Genomic DNA, 17,451 nt, shown 5'->3' on the forward strand with positions numbered 1-17,451 from the left:
TCTATCACGTGGCCGGTATCTCTGGATACAGAGGTTCACAAGGATGATTCTGGGAATGACGGGGTTAACATACGAGGAGCATTTGGCAGCTTTGGGCCTGTACTCACTGGAATTTAGAAGAATGGGGGGTGTGGGGGGTATCAGTGAAACCTACTTAACATTGAAAGGACGAGATAGGGTGGATGTGAAGAGTATGTTTCCTATGGTGGGGGTATCCAGAACTAGAGGGCACAGCCTCAAAATTCAGGGGTGACCTTTTAGAATGGAGTTAAGGAATTTTTTTTTTAGCCAAGGATACGGAGAGAAGACAGACTTATGTGGTTGTGTGGGTTCCAGGATCAGCCATGATGGAATGACAGAGCAGACTCGATGGCCTAATTCTGCTATGACTGATGGACACTGTTTAGCAGCAGGCCCGAGAGGCTTTAATCAGTTCAAATTTTCAGATACATCAGTGCCCAAAACACCACAGTCTCAATACAAACCAGCCTCCCCTCCTTGTCTCAGTCTATACACTTCCTGCTGTCTGAGCAAAACAGCTAAGGATGCCTCCCACCCCAGTAATTCTGTTTTCCTCCCTTCCAATCAGGCAGAAGATACAAAAGCTTCAGCAAGCACCACCAGGCAAGGACAACTTCTATCCTGCTGTTATCAGGCTGATGAGCTCTTGATCTAATTCGCCATGGCCCTTAAATGTTTTGTCCACCTGCTCTGCTCTTTCTGAGAAACTAACACTGAATTCTGCCTTTCCGCTTTTACTACCTTGAAGTACCTGTGTACAAATGGCATGCAAATAAAACTTTTCACTGCATTTTGATACAGGTAACAATAATAAAACAACTACAATTCCACATGCATTGTGTTTTTTTTATTCCCTCCCTTTAGTTTCAATGATATTCCATGTCCAAGTTATGAAAATGGCAGCACATTAGCGTAGTGGTTAGCACAATGCTTTACAGTACCAGTGACCTGGGTTCAGTTTCTGCTGCTGCCTGTAAAGAGTTTGTACATTCACCCCGTGACCACGTGGGTCTCCTCCCACAGTCCAAAGATGTACTTGGTTGGGAAGTTAGTTGCCTATTGCAAATTATCCTGTGATTAGGCTTGGATTGCTGGAGGGTGCTTGGCTTGAAGGGCTTGTTCCATGCTGGGTCTCAAAAAAAAAGTCGTATCCTATTGTCTCCCCATCTCTTAGCACTCCGTTTTCCTGTCCTGCCTATACTGCCTCTCCTTGTGAAATACTTTACATAATGGAATAATAAAAGCAGGTGATACTCTAGTTCAACCTTTTCAGACCACTAGTTCTTACCCAGGCAGTAGCAAATTTTTAACGCAACAGAATATGCCCAGACCCTTCAGGACTGAGTAAGAATTTCCAGCTGTGTGATTCTCTGATATCAAATGTAACCATTGAATACTGTGAGTCACAAACCACAGAGTTACACACACAAAGTGCTGGTCAGGAAGCATGTACAGAAAGGATTAAGGCTGAGACCCTTCATCAGCACTGGAAAGTAAGGAGGGCAAGGGATAACGTGAGAAGCTGTGAGGTGATAGGTGGATGAGGTAAAGGGCTGAAGATGAAAGAATACTGAGAAGGAAGCCATTTAGAACCCATGTACCACAGAGTCCATCCCACCACACCACTTTAATACTAAGAATGCACATTTTAAGCCTTTTTCTTTTTATTGGGAATTGAAGGGGGGAAAAAAACCTAAACAGACAAAAAATAGTCAACCAGTTCTGAAGCATTAGAAACGTTCAATTTTTAAACCTTCATAACATTAGCTTCACACACTGCAACAAATTCACTGAAGCAGAATCACCTTACTCTGATGAAGATGTCAAGTTTAATACAAATGTGAGCTATTTACTGAAGCCCTGTCAGCTGTTGCAGCTGCTCTTCAGATGCTCTACAGTATATTTCACAACATTCAATAACATTTACTTGGACCAAATGAAGAGCAGTGACATTTCTGTGGAATGCATGCATATAAAAAGGCACTAAAGCATCTAGGTTAGTTAAAAGGTTTGTCAGGTGATGAGGGCCCCCAATGCTGTGCTCTTCACAAAGGTCCATTTCAATCGTCTCTTGTGGGACTTGGGCTCTTCCGAGAACCTTCCGATGGGGAATGACTGGAGGGCAGAAACAGAAAATACTCTGTTAAAAGACAGAAACAGAATTCACACGGGATTAACTGCAACTTGTCCCTCGGGGGTGGGGTAAAATCACACAAGGCAAAGTAAATACTTAGCAACACACACAAAATGCTGGTGAACTCAGCAGGTCAGCATCTGTAGATGTGAATAGATAGTCACTGTCTTGGGCTGAGACCCTTCCCTGAGGAAGAAGATGGGAAGACACCAGTATAAAATGGGGGGGGGGGGGGGGGAGAGGAGAGAGGCTAGCTGGTAGATGAAAAGCGAAGCCAGGTAGGCAGGAAAGGTTAAAGGCTGGAGATGAAGGAATCTGATAGGAGAGGAGAGTGGACCACTGGAGATAGGGAAGGAGGGGGGGATCCAGGGGAAATACTTGGAAGTATTGAGAGCAGCTTTGGACCCGTCATCTCAAAAAGAATGTGCTGGCATTGGAGAGGGTCACGAGAACGATTCTAAGAATGAAAGGGTTAATGCACGAGGAGGCAGGGGATCTCATTGAAACCTATCGATTGTTGAAAGGCTTATATAGGGGGAATGTGGAGAGGATGTTACCGCTAGTGAGGAAGTCTGGGACCAGAGTGCACAGATTCAGAACAGAGGGACATCCATTTAGAACAGATGAGAAATTTCTTACGCCAGAGGGTGGTGAATCCATGGATTTGGCATATTTAAAGCAGAGGTTGATGTGTTCCTGGTTAGTAAGGGCATCAAAGGTTACGGGAAGAAGGCAGGAGAATGGGATAATAAATCAGTTAGGATGGAACGGCAGAACAGCCTTGGTCTGATTCTGTTCTGATGCCTCATGGTCTAAATCTCTCATCTGCAAAAAATGAAATCCAAAAGCAAGACCAAGCAGCAGAACGGAGGCACCAATGACAAGCAGCAGGCATCGCTTACAAGATAATTAGCCACGTGGTATGGATCATCCACCGCACTCTGGGATGGCATTAGCAGATCAACTTGGGTTTTTGTAAGAATCCAGCCTCCCCAGGTATTTCATTACCAAATACAGCTCTGCAGCCTGCTATGATGGAATCTGAACCTGCAATCTTTAATACTTCCTAGTTCAACATTCAGTGTTACTTACAGGATAAATTCTACTCCCTTACTTTCCAGAGACTGTGCAGGGACCAAGACTGAATGCCAAGTGAAGACACTTGGGAGTCTACAGTGAATTCTCCATCCACATCACAGCAAGCTTTTACACAGTGCAAAGAGAAGTTCATATTAAACTAGACTTCACATCTTTTGTTGTCTCATGCATCCACATCAAACACCAATCTAACCAAATTCTCTAATGTTGCAGAGAAATGCATCTCCAATATTTGGATTTCATCTTGATGGTAATGCTATAAAAGGAGAGTATTTGGTAGCTGAGTTTTACCAAGTCCAAGGAGCACCACTCCTTCCTCAGACACATCAGTTCAACTACAGACTGCTGCTGTTGCCACAAGAAGCAAACTGGTGGAAGAACATAGCAGGTCAAGCAGCATCTGCGGAGGCAGGACGTTCCAGAACCACAAAGTGCTGTTTCCAAGAATCTAACATCTTCCAGTCCAGATGAAGTACCTTGACCTGAGATACCAACTGTCCGTTTGCCTCTACAAATGATGTACTACTCCGAGTTCCAGTTTTCAGTCTAACAACCCAAGTTCTCTCTCACTTTCAAAACTTCTTTAGATGATTTTGGTTTTTCATCATCATTATGTGTCGTGTCTAATGACATTGGAAATCATGGTCTTTCCATGACCATGATATTGTTCATAGCAAATATTTCTACAGAAGTGGTTTGCCACTGCCTTCTTCTGGGGTGCTTTTACCAGACGGGTGACCCCAGCCATTATCAATAATCTTCAGAGATTGCCTGCTTGGAGTCAGGGGTCGCTTATCCAGGACGTGTGATTGCACCAGCTGCTCCTCCCATGGCTTCACATGACTCTGAATGGGGTGGGGGTACACCTTGCCAAAAAGGGTGACCATCAGGCTAGTGGAGCGAAAGAGTGCCTTATACCCCCTTTGGTGGAGACATTTGGTTTTTATATACAAGTAGTTCAGTTGTAAAGGCACTGCAAAATGTGGCAGCTGCCTCCTCATCAGAACAGGCTGCTGGCAGTAACAGGTTTACGTGAAAGCTTAAAATGCTAACTTACTCTCTCACACACATGAATACACACACACTCACACCTATGCTTTGGCGATTGTGCTACAGTTTAGTGGACAGGTTGAAGGCAAATAGACACCAATAGTACTAATCCAAAGAGCAACAAGATCTTGAACATCTACTCTGCTAAACTGTCCACACTGCTGCCCTTATCCCATTCTTCATGCATCCCCTTCTCTACCCAGCAAATATTTTGCCGCTCAAAGTCCAACCCTACACTTGTCATGAGAGGTGGAAATGGGCAAGAAGCGAGGCTGTATAGGCCAATCTCCTGTACCGTGGACACAATGGATTATAGAAAGCACACCACTGACTTTGGACAAGGAAGACAAGAGGTTAATGGCCTGCACCACTGGGAGCCAAGCCCTCCCTCACCCCCCCAAAAAAAGCTGGCAAATTTAAACACACGCGCTCACTTAATTCTGGTCAAGTCCGCATCCCTAAAATCCACACATGCTTTGCATCTGTCGGACTTTATGTGCCTATATTGGTTGACATGCTTGATTCTTCTCATATCCATGCCACTCAATCTCAGACACTTCTTGTATCCAATTTTAACCCAGAGGTGGCGCAAAAGTCATGTCTTTTCCTTTAACTCAAACTCACAATGCTCAATGGGTATGTGGGGAGTGGTGGGTTGTAGGGGAAGTTGATGTACAATGGAAGGGAGAAAAGCAGTGGATACAGCCCAGTCCTTCACAGGTAAAGTCTACAACCGCATCACCACCAGCCCTACAACCCTCCATCCTCATCATTCCCAACATCCTTTGTTCCTGCCAGATTCGCTCTCCGCTCTACTTCGACAAATACTGTCCAAAAGTCATAAGCACCGTAGCCTAAGACTTTTACAGAATACTGTACACCGCAGAGAAAGAAAATCCAGTTGCAATTAAAGCTCCACAAGTCAAAGAGAAACTGCCAATATTTTGGATCTGTCAGAACCGCAAACCCAAAACGTTGACCATTTCTCCTTCCTCAGATACAGTACTCTGAGTTTTCCCCCAGTCTTTTCGTTTTGTTTCAGATTAGTAGCACATGCATTTAAAAAAAATCCTCAACTATGCAGTCCTATTTGGATCCCAGTAACCCTCAGAGTTTAGTCTTTAAAATTTTATTTTTAAATTGAATTTTATTTAGAGATAAAGCTTCCCTTTATTCTGTGAATAATTTATCCTCTACAATTTTTCACTAGGGAAACATTTTCACAGCAGTTATCCCTTTCTGTCACACCACCACCAGAATTTTAAGTATCAGGAGAATCAACTCTCATTCTTCTAAGTTCCAACAAAAATTTGCACTTCCTAAATGAATGTCACAAGTGGCAGGGTGGAGATACATCTCTACTGAAGGAGGTGTAGGGCACTCCTTCCCTCTGTTAGCCTGCGGGTCAACCTTGGACAAGGTGTAGCTCCTGCTTGGCCCCTGATCAGGGTCATGTGAAGCCATGGGAGCAGGTGGTGGATGGTCGTATGAGCAGCCGGTGCAGATCACAAGTCCTGGTTATGCGATCACTGACGCCAGGCAGACAATCTCGTAATGACTGGGGGTCACCCGTCTTGTAAAGACACTGCCCTGAAGAAAGCAATGGCAAACCACTTCTGTAGAAACAAAGTTTGTCAAGAACCATTATGGCCATAAAGACCATGATCGCTCATGTCATACAACACGACACATAATGACGAAATGGACGTCACTTACCTTTCTCGTTTTATAGAAAGAGATCTTGATCGAGACCTTGATCTTGATGGGCTGAACAGAAGGAGAAACAGAATTCTCAATACCTTAACAATACACAGCGCCAAACCCGCCACAAGCAGTCCACCACAGCATCACACACTGCCCCAGTGTCAGCAGCAACGCTGATCGTTGTCACATCAATCACAAACATATTGCGCACATCATGACTTAAAGACTGCAACTACACTCAGAGAACTTGCAGCCCAATCACAAAGTGCATGGCTCCAATCGCACTGTAACCATTTTGCTCACTGCTCTGATCGGATTACAGCCACAACACTCACTTACTTTTTAAAAGTGTTTTATTTTATTTAGAGATGCAGCACTTTTCCGGTCCAACGAACCCACACTGCCCGATTAAACCCATGTGATCAATTAACTGGTATGTCTTTGGACAGTGGGAAGAAACCCACACGGTGACAGGGTACAAGCTCCTTACAGCGACGGAACTTAACTTGGGTTGCTGGCACTTTAATACCGTTACTGTGCTGGCCTTTCCCTCGCAGCTTTCAAGTTGTAATATTATAATGGCAGAGGTGATCAGCCAAGAATATTCAGATTATTTCCCACCACCACAAGCTCTTCGTGCCTTCAGCTGTTGAGAAACCTGGCAGCAGCAATTTGGCACGCTGACCAAACGAATATATTCTGCCTTGATATTGATTCATGAATGAAACAGATGAGCCATTGTCCAGATTTCAGGCACAGTTGAGCAACGCACTACAACGGTGCCTTTAGATAGTAATGAATCTTTCTGCATTTGACCGCAGTGGCCCAGTGGTGCCAGGCAAGGATGGAGGGAACTGTACACTGCATGGGGTACTGATGCACGCCAGAGTGAGGCCATGATTTCAGAATGGGCAGGATGTAGGGGGAAATCAGTGAACACCGTTTAAGTGTGGAACTCCATTTGATTGGCACAAAGAAGACACAATTCAGAGTACTTCTAGATCCATAAAGTGCCACTGTATGAGGTTAAGCATGGTCCAGGAAACCTCCCAGCTATTACATGGCAGCCTTCCTCAATGTTAAAACCATCCAGGAAAAGCATGTGACAGAGTGGAGAATGTACCAAGCAGAGAACAGAGATGGCCAATTCTGTAAGGGCCTTGGCAGTGACACTCATGATCAAACTGGCCAAGTCAAGGATATAGCTGCGAGACAGATGAACCAATGTGAGAGTAAATCTATTCTACCACATCCTCACCTATCACAAATGTATCTGCTCAGGACTGGAAGCGACCACACCAGAAACAGCACAGAGATGATTCGGACCTCACTTATTGTTCATTATACATTCAACGGCTGACAAACATGAGGGTCTGAGACCCATCAGCAGGTCTGTGTTCCAGCACAGCATGTAGCTTCAAAGGCGCCCAGAGGAAACCCATGCGGTGACATGGTACAAACTCTTTACGCACAAAAAACGCTGGAGGAACTCAGCAGGTCAGGCAGCATCTATGGAAATGTATAAACAGTTGACATTTTGGGCTGAGACCTTTGTTCAGGAAAGGGCAAGACATCAGAATAAAAAGGTGTTTTGGGGGGGGGGGAGTGAAGGAGGATAGTTTGGAAGGTGATAGATGAAGCCAGGTGGGTGGGAAAGCTAAAGGGCTGGAGAAGGAACCTGGTAGAAAAGAATGAAACTTAGGAGAAAAGGGAGGACAGAAATCAGAGGGAGGTGATAGGCAGATGAGAAGCGATAAGAGCATAGAGTGGGGAATAGAAGATGGAAGGGGTTGGGAGGGAAGCATTTTTTTTTACTGGAAGGAGAAACTGATATCATGCCTTCAGGTTGGAGGGCTACCCAGACAGAATAAGATGCTGTTCCTCCACTCTGAGGGTGGCCTCATCTTGGCACACAAAGAGGCCACGGACCAACAAGTCAGAAAAGGAATCAGAATTAAAATGTTTGGCCACCAGGAAGTCCCACTTTTGGCACATGGGTCGGAGGTGCTTGATGAAGCGGTCTCCCAATTTACAACAGGTTGCACCAATTTAGAGGTCGCATTGGGAAGGAAAAAGGAAGGAGACCAAGATTATCCCAAAGGACCAGGGCAATAACTGAATGGTAATGCCACTACAGACAGGCAATAGCAGCATAAATTCCTGACTTGGAAATAAATGGAAATTCCTTCATTTCTGGCTCTCAAACCTAGAACTCCTGGAAAATGCCTTTAACAGACAGTTCAATATCATCTATGCAGGGCATGAAATTTGATAACTGCGTACCATCGACAGAGAAGGGAAGGGCATGGGTGGAAAATACTTAGTTTTCTGAAAGGCACTCCCTGAGATGTCACACTTATTCTGCCTTCACCACAGACAGGGACATTTTCAGGACCTCCAAGTATCATTGGTAGAAAGTCAGTCACCTAGCCAATGTCAAATGCCTTTGTGACCGTTATTTTATCTTTGCAACCTGAAGTTGAGCCCTGAGCAACTATGCAAATCAGAAGCTGCAGAATCAGGAGGCAAAAGAGGAGCGAGCTAGCTCGCTGAAATAAATAAAAAGTTTTGAGGATTGGAGTGGCAGTAAGTGAGAAGTGGGCTCTGACAGACCTGTGCAAGGACCATTATTACTAGCAGTCTTAATTAGCAATTTTGACTTTGCAATAAAATGTTGAATTCAGAGACACAGCTGGCCGGTGGCGGAGTGGCATTAGCACTGGACAATCCTGGGTACAAATCTGGCCGGCTCCTTGCACACATTCTATTCATGCTGGGTTTAGCATCGCGATAGCTACTCAGCCTCATTAAAAAATAGTGAACTGCTATGGAAACGGCAAAAAAAAGCCACCTGATGTGCCACAAGCAAGAAGGAACAAATTCACACACAACACCAGCTGAGGAAGAACAGTCAACATTAATGAGGGAGATTCAAACCACAAGGCAACATTAGCAACACACACACAAAATGCTGGAGGAACACAGGTCAGGCAGCATCTATGGAAATGAACAAACAGTTGATGTTCCACACTGAACCCCTTCTTCAGGGCAAGGTGGCATTAATAAATTCACAGCATAGTGTTCAATAAAAAATTAATTTGAGAAATGCAAAATGTGAGTTTAGAAAGGTTAAAAATACAATGCTTACTGAGAAGAGTTGCAAAGGAATCTGGAATATAAAGCAGTAGCAGTTCAATGAGGAGAACTAACCAAGCACAAGAGCTGATTCCTTCAAAGATAGAATTTAGAAGTAGAGATTCTAGTCTTCTGACACCCTGTTAGACCAAGTACCATGTGCATTACTTTGCACAAGCTGTCTCCATGTAATGAAAGGAGTATCCCCTACAGACATCTAAAGTTAATTTTGCCCATTAAGCCAGAAAATGCACGGAAGCCACAATATGGTGTAAAACCGAAATCAGGTTTACTATCACTAGCGTACATCACAAAATCTGTTAACTTAATGGCAGCAGTACAATGAAATCCACGATATAGAGAAAAAAACCGGAATTACAGTAAGTATACTTGTCTCTTAAATAGTTAAAATAAGTAGTGCAAAAATAATGAGGAAGTGTTCATTGGTTCAATGTCCACTCAGAAAATGGATGGCAGAGGAGAAGAAGCTGTCCCGAATCGCTGAGTGTGTGCCTCCTTCCTGACGGTAGCAATGAGAAGAGGGCATGTCCTGGGTGACGGGTACAAAAAAGCTGTATGAAATCAGCAGATCGGGCAGCATCCGTTGAAAGAAGCAGTCAACGTTTCGGGTTGAGACCCTTCGTCAGGACCAGGTCAACATTAATGAAGGAGATCCAAACCACAAGGCAACATTAGCAACACACACACACAAAATGCTGAAGGAACGCAGGTCACAGCATCTACAGTGCACTCTGTGTTTACCTGGGTGATGGGGATCCCTAATGATGGACACAGCCTTCCTAAGGCATCCCTCCTTGAAGATGTCTTGGATACTATAGAGGCTAGTACCCATGAGGGAGCTAATTTTACAAGTTTCTGCAACTTACTTCAATCTTATGCAGTAGCCCTCCCCCCACTCCCGGTCAAAACGTTCTCCACAGTACATTTGTAGAAGTGCAAGGATTTTAGTTGGCAAACCAAATCTCAACTCAAAATGAAATATAGCCGCTGCCTTGCCTTCTTTATAGTTGCATCAACATGTTGCGTCCAGGTTTGGTCCTCAGAGATCTTGACACTCAGGAACTTGAAATTGCTCACTCTCTCCACTTCTGATCCCTCTGAGAGGACTGGTGCGTGTCCCTCATCTTAGCCTTTGCGAGGTCCACAATCAGCTCTTTAGTCTTGCTGACGTTGAGTGCAAGGTTGTTGCTGCAACATCACTCAACTAGCTGGTGTACCTCACTCCTGACACATACAAGGCTGATAAGAAAGAACTACTAAAAGCAGAGAGGGGAAGACAGGGCCTGTTCTCTGTAGGAACAAACACCTGTTATGCTGGATACATCCTAGGATTTGCTGGGACACATCAGTAGTGATCTAACCTGGGATCAATGGGCGTTTCATTTCTTTTACTCAAGACTCCCTCACCCAGTCAGGGTTGAGCAGACCCTGGCTTGTGTTGCAGAGCATTGGTCTACGTGTCGTACCTCGCTGGAGGCTCGCTCAGCAAGACCTCTACACCACACCTCTATGGGCTCACACCATGCCCACTGACACTGTTCCATCACCTCCTGGTATTTGGCATTTTTATGCTTGAACGCTTCCTAACCCAGTCGTCTTCCCAAGGCACTGTCAGTTCTGCCACAAGCACCTTCAACGTTTCTGACAGTACATTGGCTTGATTCATGAATTTAAGGCTAACCATAAATCCAGCAGAGTGCTGATATTATGCACTATAAAAGCACAAAGATGCACTTGACAGAATAAGAAAAAAAAATTGAACGCACGATACCAGAGCAACAATGCTAATCTGCTCAGGAAAAGATGACTGAGTCAGGTCCCTTCTTTACTTCTTGGAAAGCAAAAACTGGGGCGTATCTATGTTTATAAAGACCTTTAGAGCTATTTTTTCCCCTCCAAAATGCAAAGAGTACATTCCCATTTGCAGAAGAGCTAAGCTCTAGGCCAACATTACAAAGCAAACTACACAAGGAAAAAAATTACAAGTTTTGAGGCAAGAACATGCACAAAAAGAAATGAATTAATTCAGTAGCATAACTATGGTTAACAGGCAGCAAGAAGAATGGGAAAGGTATGGCAAAAATTATTGGACTGAGGCGAATAAAAGCATGGATTGTATTTATTCAAATGGTTTACGTCTACACTTCATTACAAACACAAGAGATTCTGCCAAAAACCCAGCATTTTTTGTGTGTTGCTCCCACACTATGTTGTCGATGTTTATTCATAAAAAGTAGGTATACGAAAAGCTGGCCAGGATGCCCATGTAATTTAATGCAGGAGGTAGCATGGGGGAGCACACTCAATGGACCAAATGGCTCAATTCTGCTCTTTGTCTTACGGTCTTATAAGCAAAGGCAGAGATGTAGGCTTCAACAGTAGAATAGATGAAGAAATGATGGAAATGGACAATATTATGGCTATTAATTTATTGACATACGCGCAGAGTAGGCCCTTCGAGCCATGCTGCCCAGCAATCCCTCATTTGTAGCCTAATCATGGGACATTTTGCAATGACCAATTAACCTGCCAGCCAGTAGGTCTTTGGGACTGTGGGAGGAAACTGGAGCAGATGGAGGAAACCCACACGGCCACAGGGAGAATGCACAAACTCCTTAAAGGCAGCAGTGGGAATTGCACCTGGATCGCCTGTACTGTATAGCGTTGCGTTAACCACTGTGCTATCGTGCCATCCTTCTTATGCATCAGTTGTGTGGTAGGCCTATCCAGGATTTCCTCCAGGTACACTACCCAATTAATCCTTGCTGGAGGGACAGGATTAGGTTAAGGTGCTGTTGTCAAATGCTCCATCAGTTACAATCAAGGCTGTTAAAAATTAAACTATACTTACACAGAATCACCAAGCATCAGATGGGGATAACATTGGCGTGGGGAAAAGAAATGCTAATCATTAACCGCCTCAAACCCAAATACTTTCTTGAGCAAGGTTTTAATTATCCACATAATTCATACTCGGATTCTTTGAACATGTCTGTTTGCAATGCTGCAAAAAGACAAGGAATGGTTTTACATTAAGGCTACTGTATTAATGAATTGTGCCCGATACCAAGTAGCTGGAATACAGCCAGAGTAAAACATAAGCTTTATTGAATACACTGAAGAACTGATCTCATTGCCGGCGTCATTCTACTACAACAGCACGAGTTATGACAGCACTGCTCACAAATCCTCAAGTGCTGGCAGAACACACAGCCAAGTTGACCCTGGCTTGTGTCCAACGTCCACAAAGGTGGACAGAGTGTATCAGATGGAAATCTTCCAGGATTGCAGAGGTTATCTGATTCACCCTATGACCACAAGTATGTTAAAAGGTCACTTATCTCAGCACAGGTCCAGAAATGATCTTGGAACCTTCCTGCTTGCCTGATTCGGTCAAATACCAAACCAGATGCCCTGTGGGTTAAACATTTACTTCTCTTTAATTAACAGGCACATGTGGAGAACAGCTGCCCTTTAACCTCCACAGAAACCTGCTGATACTGTACATACAAGACAATATGCTTCCCATTTCCACCTACCTCCTCCTCATTGGAGATCTGGATTTGGACCTCATTGGAGTGAGAGATCTGCAGAGAGGTGAGAGCTGCCATTAAAACACCAAATGTCAAATATTTCACACTATGCCATAAACATACTATTTTATAAAGACATTCAGAAAAGTCCTACTTCATTTGGCTTACACTCCCATGAACTGGAAAAATAGGTCTTACATTGATTTTCAAAACAATTTCTGCTACTTCATTTTACACTGGATCCACTGCATCAAAATCCCAATCCAGCAAATTTTTTCCCCCTGGTAACACGGTTACAGTATGTTGCATCTTCATAATAGAATGCTACACAATACACTACATGCCTCTTACTGAAGATTTTAATCTCAGTTACGTGGATTCAGACCAAAAGGATAAAACTGAAGAAAAGCAAGGGTGTAGAGTTGGTGATAAAGATCTGACTTTCAGCTTTTAACAGCACTTATTGTCAAAGAGCTTCCTCAAAAGGTGGCATCTAGCGGCTGAGGGGAGATCTAATAGAGGTTTACAAGATTATGAGAGGCATACATCAAGTAGACAGGGAGTATCTTTTCCCCAGGGTAGAAATGTCTATTACCAGAGGGTATGCATTGAAGGTGAGAGAAGGTAAGTTCAAAGGGAACGTGAGGGCTAAATTTTCTGTTAACTCAAGAGTGATGAATGCCTGGAATGTGCTGCATAGAGGCAAATACATTAGAGGCTTTTAAGAGATGTTCAGATAGGCACATAAATGAGGAAGACAGAGGGATTTAGGCATTGGTAGGTAGGAGGGATTAGCTTTTGATTTACTTTTTAAACTGGTTCAGCACAACAGTGTGGGCCAAAGGGCCTGTTCCTATGACGTACTGTTCTATGTTCTATTAATGACCCCCATCACCCAGGACATGCCCGCTTCTCATTGCTACCATCAATGTGGTGATACAGGAATCTGAAAGGAAGGCATACACTCAATGTTTCAGGGACAGATTCTTCCCCTCCACAAGGACAATGAACCCATGAACACCTACCCCAATACTTTTTCTGCTCTCGTTTTGCATTACTTATTTTACACAGACAAGCACATAGAAACGAACATTATTATTGTAATTTATAATTTTTAAAATATATTGTAATGTACTGCAGCTGCAAAACAAGCTTCACGACATATGCCAGTGATATTAAACCTAATTCTAGATTCTATTTTGCTCGGTTATCTCCCAGATGCATTTACCTGTCATTCTGCACATACACTTACGCACCCAAATGATGGAAACACTGAGCACCCCCTTATTTGATTTCCCTTAACTGCACAAAGTTTCTACCATTGCTTTCTCTCCCATATTCATTCATGCCTTTCTGTTTACTGCTCTCCATACAGACCAGTTAATAAGCCTTCAGCAATAAACTGGCCAGCAAGTTAGTCCTATGCCCTAATTTTGTTCTCCACTTTCCCCTTATTAGCAACTTAAAAACACTATTTCAAAATTTTAGACCAGAAGACATAGGAGCAGAATTAGGCCATTTAGCCCAAATCTGGCCTGCCATTTCATCATGGCTTGATTTACTATCCCCCTCAACCCATTCTCATCTTCTCCCTGTAACCTTTGATGCCATTGCCAATCAAGAACCTATCTACCTCTGCTCTCTATATACACTCAATGACTTGGCCACAACCGCTGTCTGCAGCAATGAATTCCACAGATTCGCCACCCGCTGGCTAAAGGAATTCCTTCTCACCTGTTTTCTAAAGGGACGACCTTCTATTCTGAGGCTGTGCCCGCTGGTCCTGGAGACCCCCACCATAGAAAACATCTCCACGTTTACTCCATATAACCCTTTCAATATCTGATAGTATTGAATATTTTCCTAGCTTTGATAAAAAATTATCCACATGAAATACAACTCTTCTGCCTGATCTGCTTAGTATTTCCATAATTTTTAATATATAATTTCAGACTTCTAGAATGTCACTTTAGACTTGCTTACTTGAGTTCACTTTCCCTTTTATAGCCAACCAAAAAGCAAACATACTCTTGTTCCCAAAATGAAAGCTGTTCACATCAAACTAGTAGGAAGTTTACAACTCTTTCCAATTCTTGAGAACGTGATGCCATTCCACCACTCCTCAACCAGCATGTTTTGCCATTCCATAAGACAGTTAGATATAGAGGCAAAATTAGGCCATTTGGCCCACTGAGTCTGTTCCATCATTTTACTGAGTCTGTTCCATCATTTTTCATTCCATTAGACTGTCATTAAATTGTAACTATTTTAAAACCTGAACACACAGAACTCATAAAAGTCTACCAGTACCCATTCTGCAGCATTCACTGATGATCTCAGCAACCCGAATTTCTAGATTTCTACTGACCTCTCAATGAGATCAGCACCCAAATTACCCAGGTCCCATTTTAATAACTTTAATTGCCACTCACCGACTTCTCCTCCTAGAGTACGAAGGAGAACGGGAACGAGTTCGGCTGCAATAAAGCATATTTTACATGGTGTCAATCTCCTCAAGGAAAGAAAAAGTAACAGCGCCCAAAACTGAAGTTGCCTCCCGATTTCCTTACCGATCGCGGCTGCGGGACCTGGTATAGCGGCGGCCTCTGGATCTGGATCTTGAGCGGGAACGAGATCTAGACCGAGATCGGCTAAAACAGAAGGGAACATTGTCAGCTTGGTGGACATAAGTGTGCGTGCAACAGTTAGCCATGCTGCACCGTGTCAAAAATTATTTAAATGGTTACTTTTAAAAAGTTAAATGTGGATTCGTAGAGCCAATTTATTGAAGTGTTAAAAAAGTCACATTAAAATTAAATACTTTTATTAACAAAGGCTTGTAAAATTAAAAACTACGCCTGATAAGAAATTAACCTTTACAGAACAGATTAGCCGTCTCTGCCCTCAGAGAGATCTAGAAGATCTAGAAGACGCAGGTTGGTCTAATTACGTTCATTTCTCGTTGTGTCTAGCAGATCTTCCAAACACAGAAAGCCCAAATCAGGATACAAGTGGTGCTTGATTGAGGAATATTGGAGGGGAGTTTAAATTAGAACGGACTACGCTGGACGCTCCTCTAGCAAACCGCAGAGCCTGATTAGATGGCTTGATGGGCGTACTTTAGCGTTACATCTTTTAAACTGGCCAATTTTCTGTATCACAAAGACTGTAGATTGATTTTTTTTAAGGCAGGACGAAGCAGAACCTCGGGTAGAGGACTGGCATATGCACACAACAGAAGATCTGAACCCGCAGTGGCCAAAGTTTGCTAGAAGGCCCGATGCCATGAGGGTCAGAAGGTCATTAATCATGGCGGGAGACTCAAATGCAGCAACCTGAAAGGTTGGATCAGGTGAATCGTTAGCCAAAGAATAATTACACCAGAAACATTGTTAATAGCCCTTGAAAAATACAGTTCAACTGGTGACCAGGGATGAACAATGGCAGGGTTAGAATTGGATCAATAAAAGATCAACTTTTTACGTTGCAAATGAGCAACTAGATGATTCAAATAGCATTTGCGACCTTTGAGCAAAGTAGCATTTATTTAAACCGAGTGTGGTTTTGACCTTTACCCGCCAGTAATATGACCAGATACATGTGGGAGCCCAACTCCACAGGAACAAAGTTTTGGTAATTAGAAATTTGCTAGAATTAAAGATCAGTGTGGGCATAGGCAATAAGTTTACAGAAGAAATACAGCACTCATTGTTTCATCCCAGCCACCAATACAATAAATACGTACACAATCCTCAAAACTAAACCAGCGAATTTCTAAACTGTGCTAAGGATCTGCTTTCATTTTCACATTGAAACGGTAACAAGAAACTCTAATCCACTTAAACAATTGACATCTGATAACGCGGTCTGACTTGGCAGGACGTTCTCTTGCTCAAAGGATTCAGCTCTATGGGGAAATTCTATCAGTCAACATTATAACATATACCTCCTGAAGTCCCAATTAGCAGGGTTCGACTGCAGGATAAAATAGAGGGCGTGCATTGAAGTTGAGAGGGGGTAGGTTCAAACGGGATGTGAGGGGAAAGTTGCTTTTTTAAAAACCTTTTTTAAAAAAGGTGGACGCCTTGGATGCACTGCCTGGTATGATGGTAGAGGCTTTTAACAGATGTTTAGTTAGGCACGTGAATGTGTGGAAGATAGGGGGATATGGACGTGGTGTAGGTAGGAGGGATTAGGTTGGGGTTTTTGATTTACTTTTTAGCCGGCTCAGCACAACATTGTGGGTCGAAGGGCCTGTTCCTGTGCTGGACTATTTTATGTTCTAAAACCACTGTATGGTGCAAAAGTCTTAGGAACGTATATATAGCTAGAGTGCCTAAGGTATTTGCACAGTACTGCACATTGGTTAAAATAGAAAGGTGGACGAGAAACAGACAACTTTTATTAGCTCAGTAGTATTAAGTGTTATTTGGTAACTGGAAAGATACAGTTTACAATACTGTGCAAATATCTTAGGCACCCTAGCTATATATATGTGCCTAAGATTTTGGCACAGTACTGTACACTACACATTGAAAACTTACTTTATACATATATACAGGGCAATTAAAAAATAGTTTTCAATATTCAAATTTATACTACCTAGTATTTAAAAAGACATCAGACATATAAACATATACTTGCATGTGAAAGAATTAAACAGAAATTGAATTCAATTTTCTTAAATTCTGGAGTTACATGAGATGGCTCAAGTGTAACAGATGTAAAATTACTATGAAGGTGATCCGAATTCAG

At 43.0% G+C, this 17,451-nt stretch overlaps 1 protein-coding gene across 8 annotated transcripts in view; it reads right to left on the minus strand.

Moving 5' to 3' along the window:
• Positions 1-1,663: 1,663 nt before the first annotated feature.
• The window catches only part of srsf7a (serine and arginine rich splicing factor 7a), a 35,088-nt gene continuing 19,300 nt past the window's right edge, over positions 1,664-17,451 (minus strand). For 3 of the 8 annotated variants that reach the window (XM_073029285.1, XM_073029282.1, XM_073029283.1), the window contains 5 exons: positions 15,267-15,347; positions 15,129-15,173; positions 12,703-12,750; positions 6,020-6,070; positions 1,664-2,136 (listed from right to left, as the gene is read on the minus strand). In XM_073029285.1, coding sequence (XP_072885386.1) covers positions 2,082-2,136; positions 6,020-6,070; positions 12,703-12,750; positions 15,129-15,173; positions 15,267-15,347 — 280 coding nt within the window. In that variant the 3' untranslated portion in view covers positions 1,664-2,081. Of the gene's footprint in view, positions 2,137-6,019; positions 6,071-12,702; positions 12,768-15,128; positions 15,174-15,266; positions 15,348-17,451 lie in introns of all 8 variants that reach the window. The other 5 variants (XR_012096305.1, XM_073029286.1, XM_073029287.1 and 2 more) reach the window with 5 other exon arrangements.

The sequence above is a fragment of the Hemitrygon akajei genome, chromosome 25 (assembly GCF_048418815.1).
Source record: "Hemitrygon akajei chromosome 25, sHemAka1.3, whole genome shotgun sequence".
Lineage (NCBI taxonomy): Eukaryota > Metazoa > Chordata > Chondrichthyes > Myliobatiformes > Dasyatidae > Hemitrygon > Hemitrygon akajei.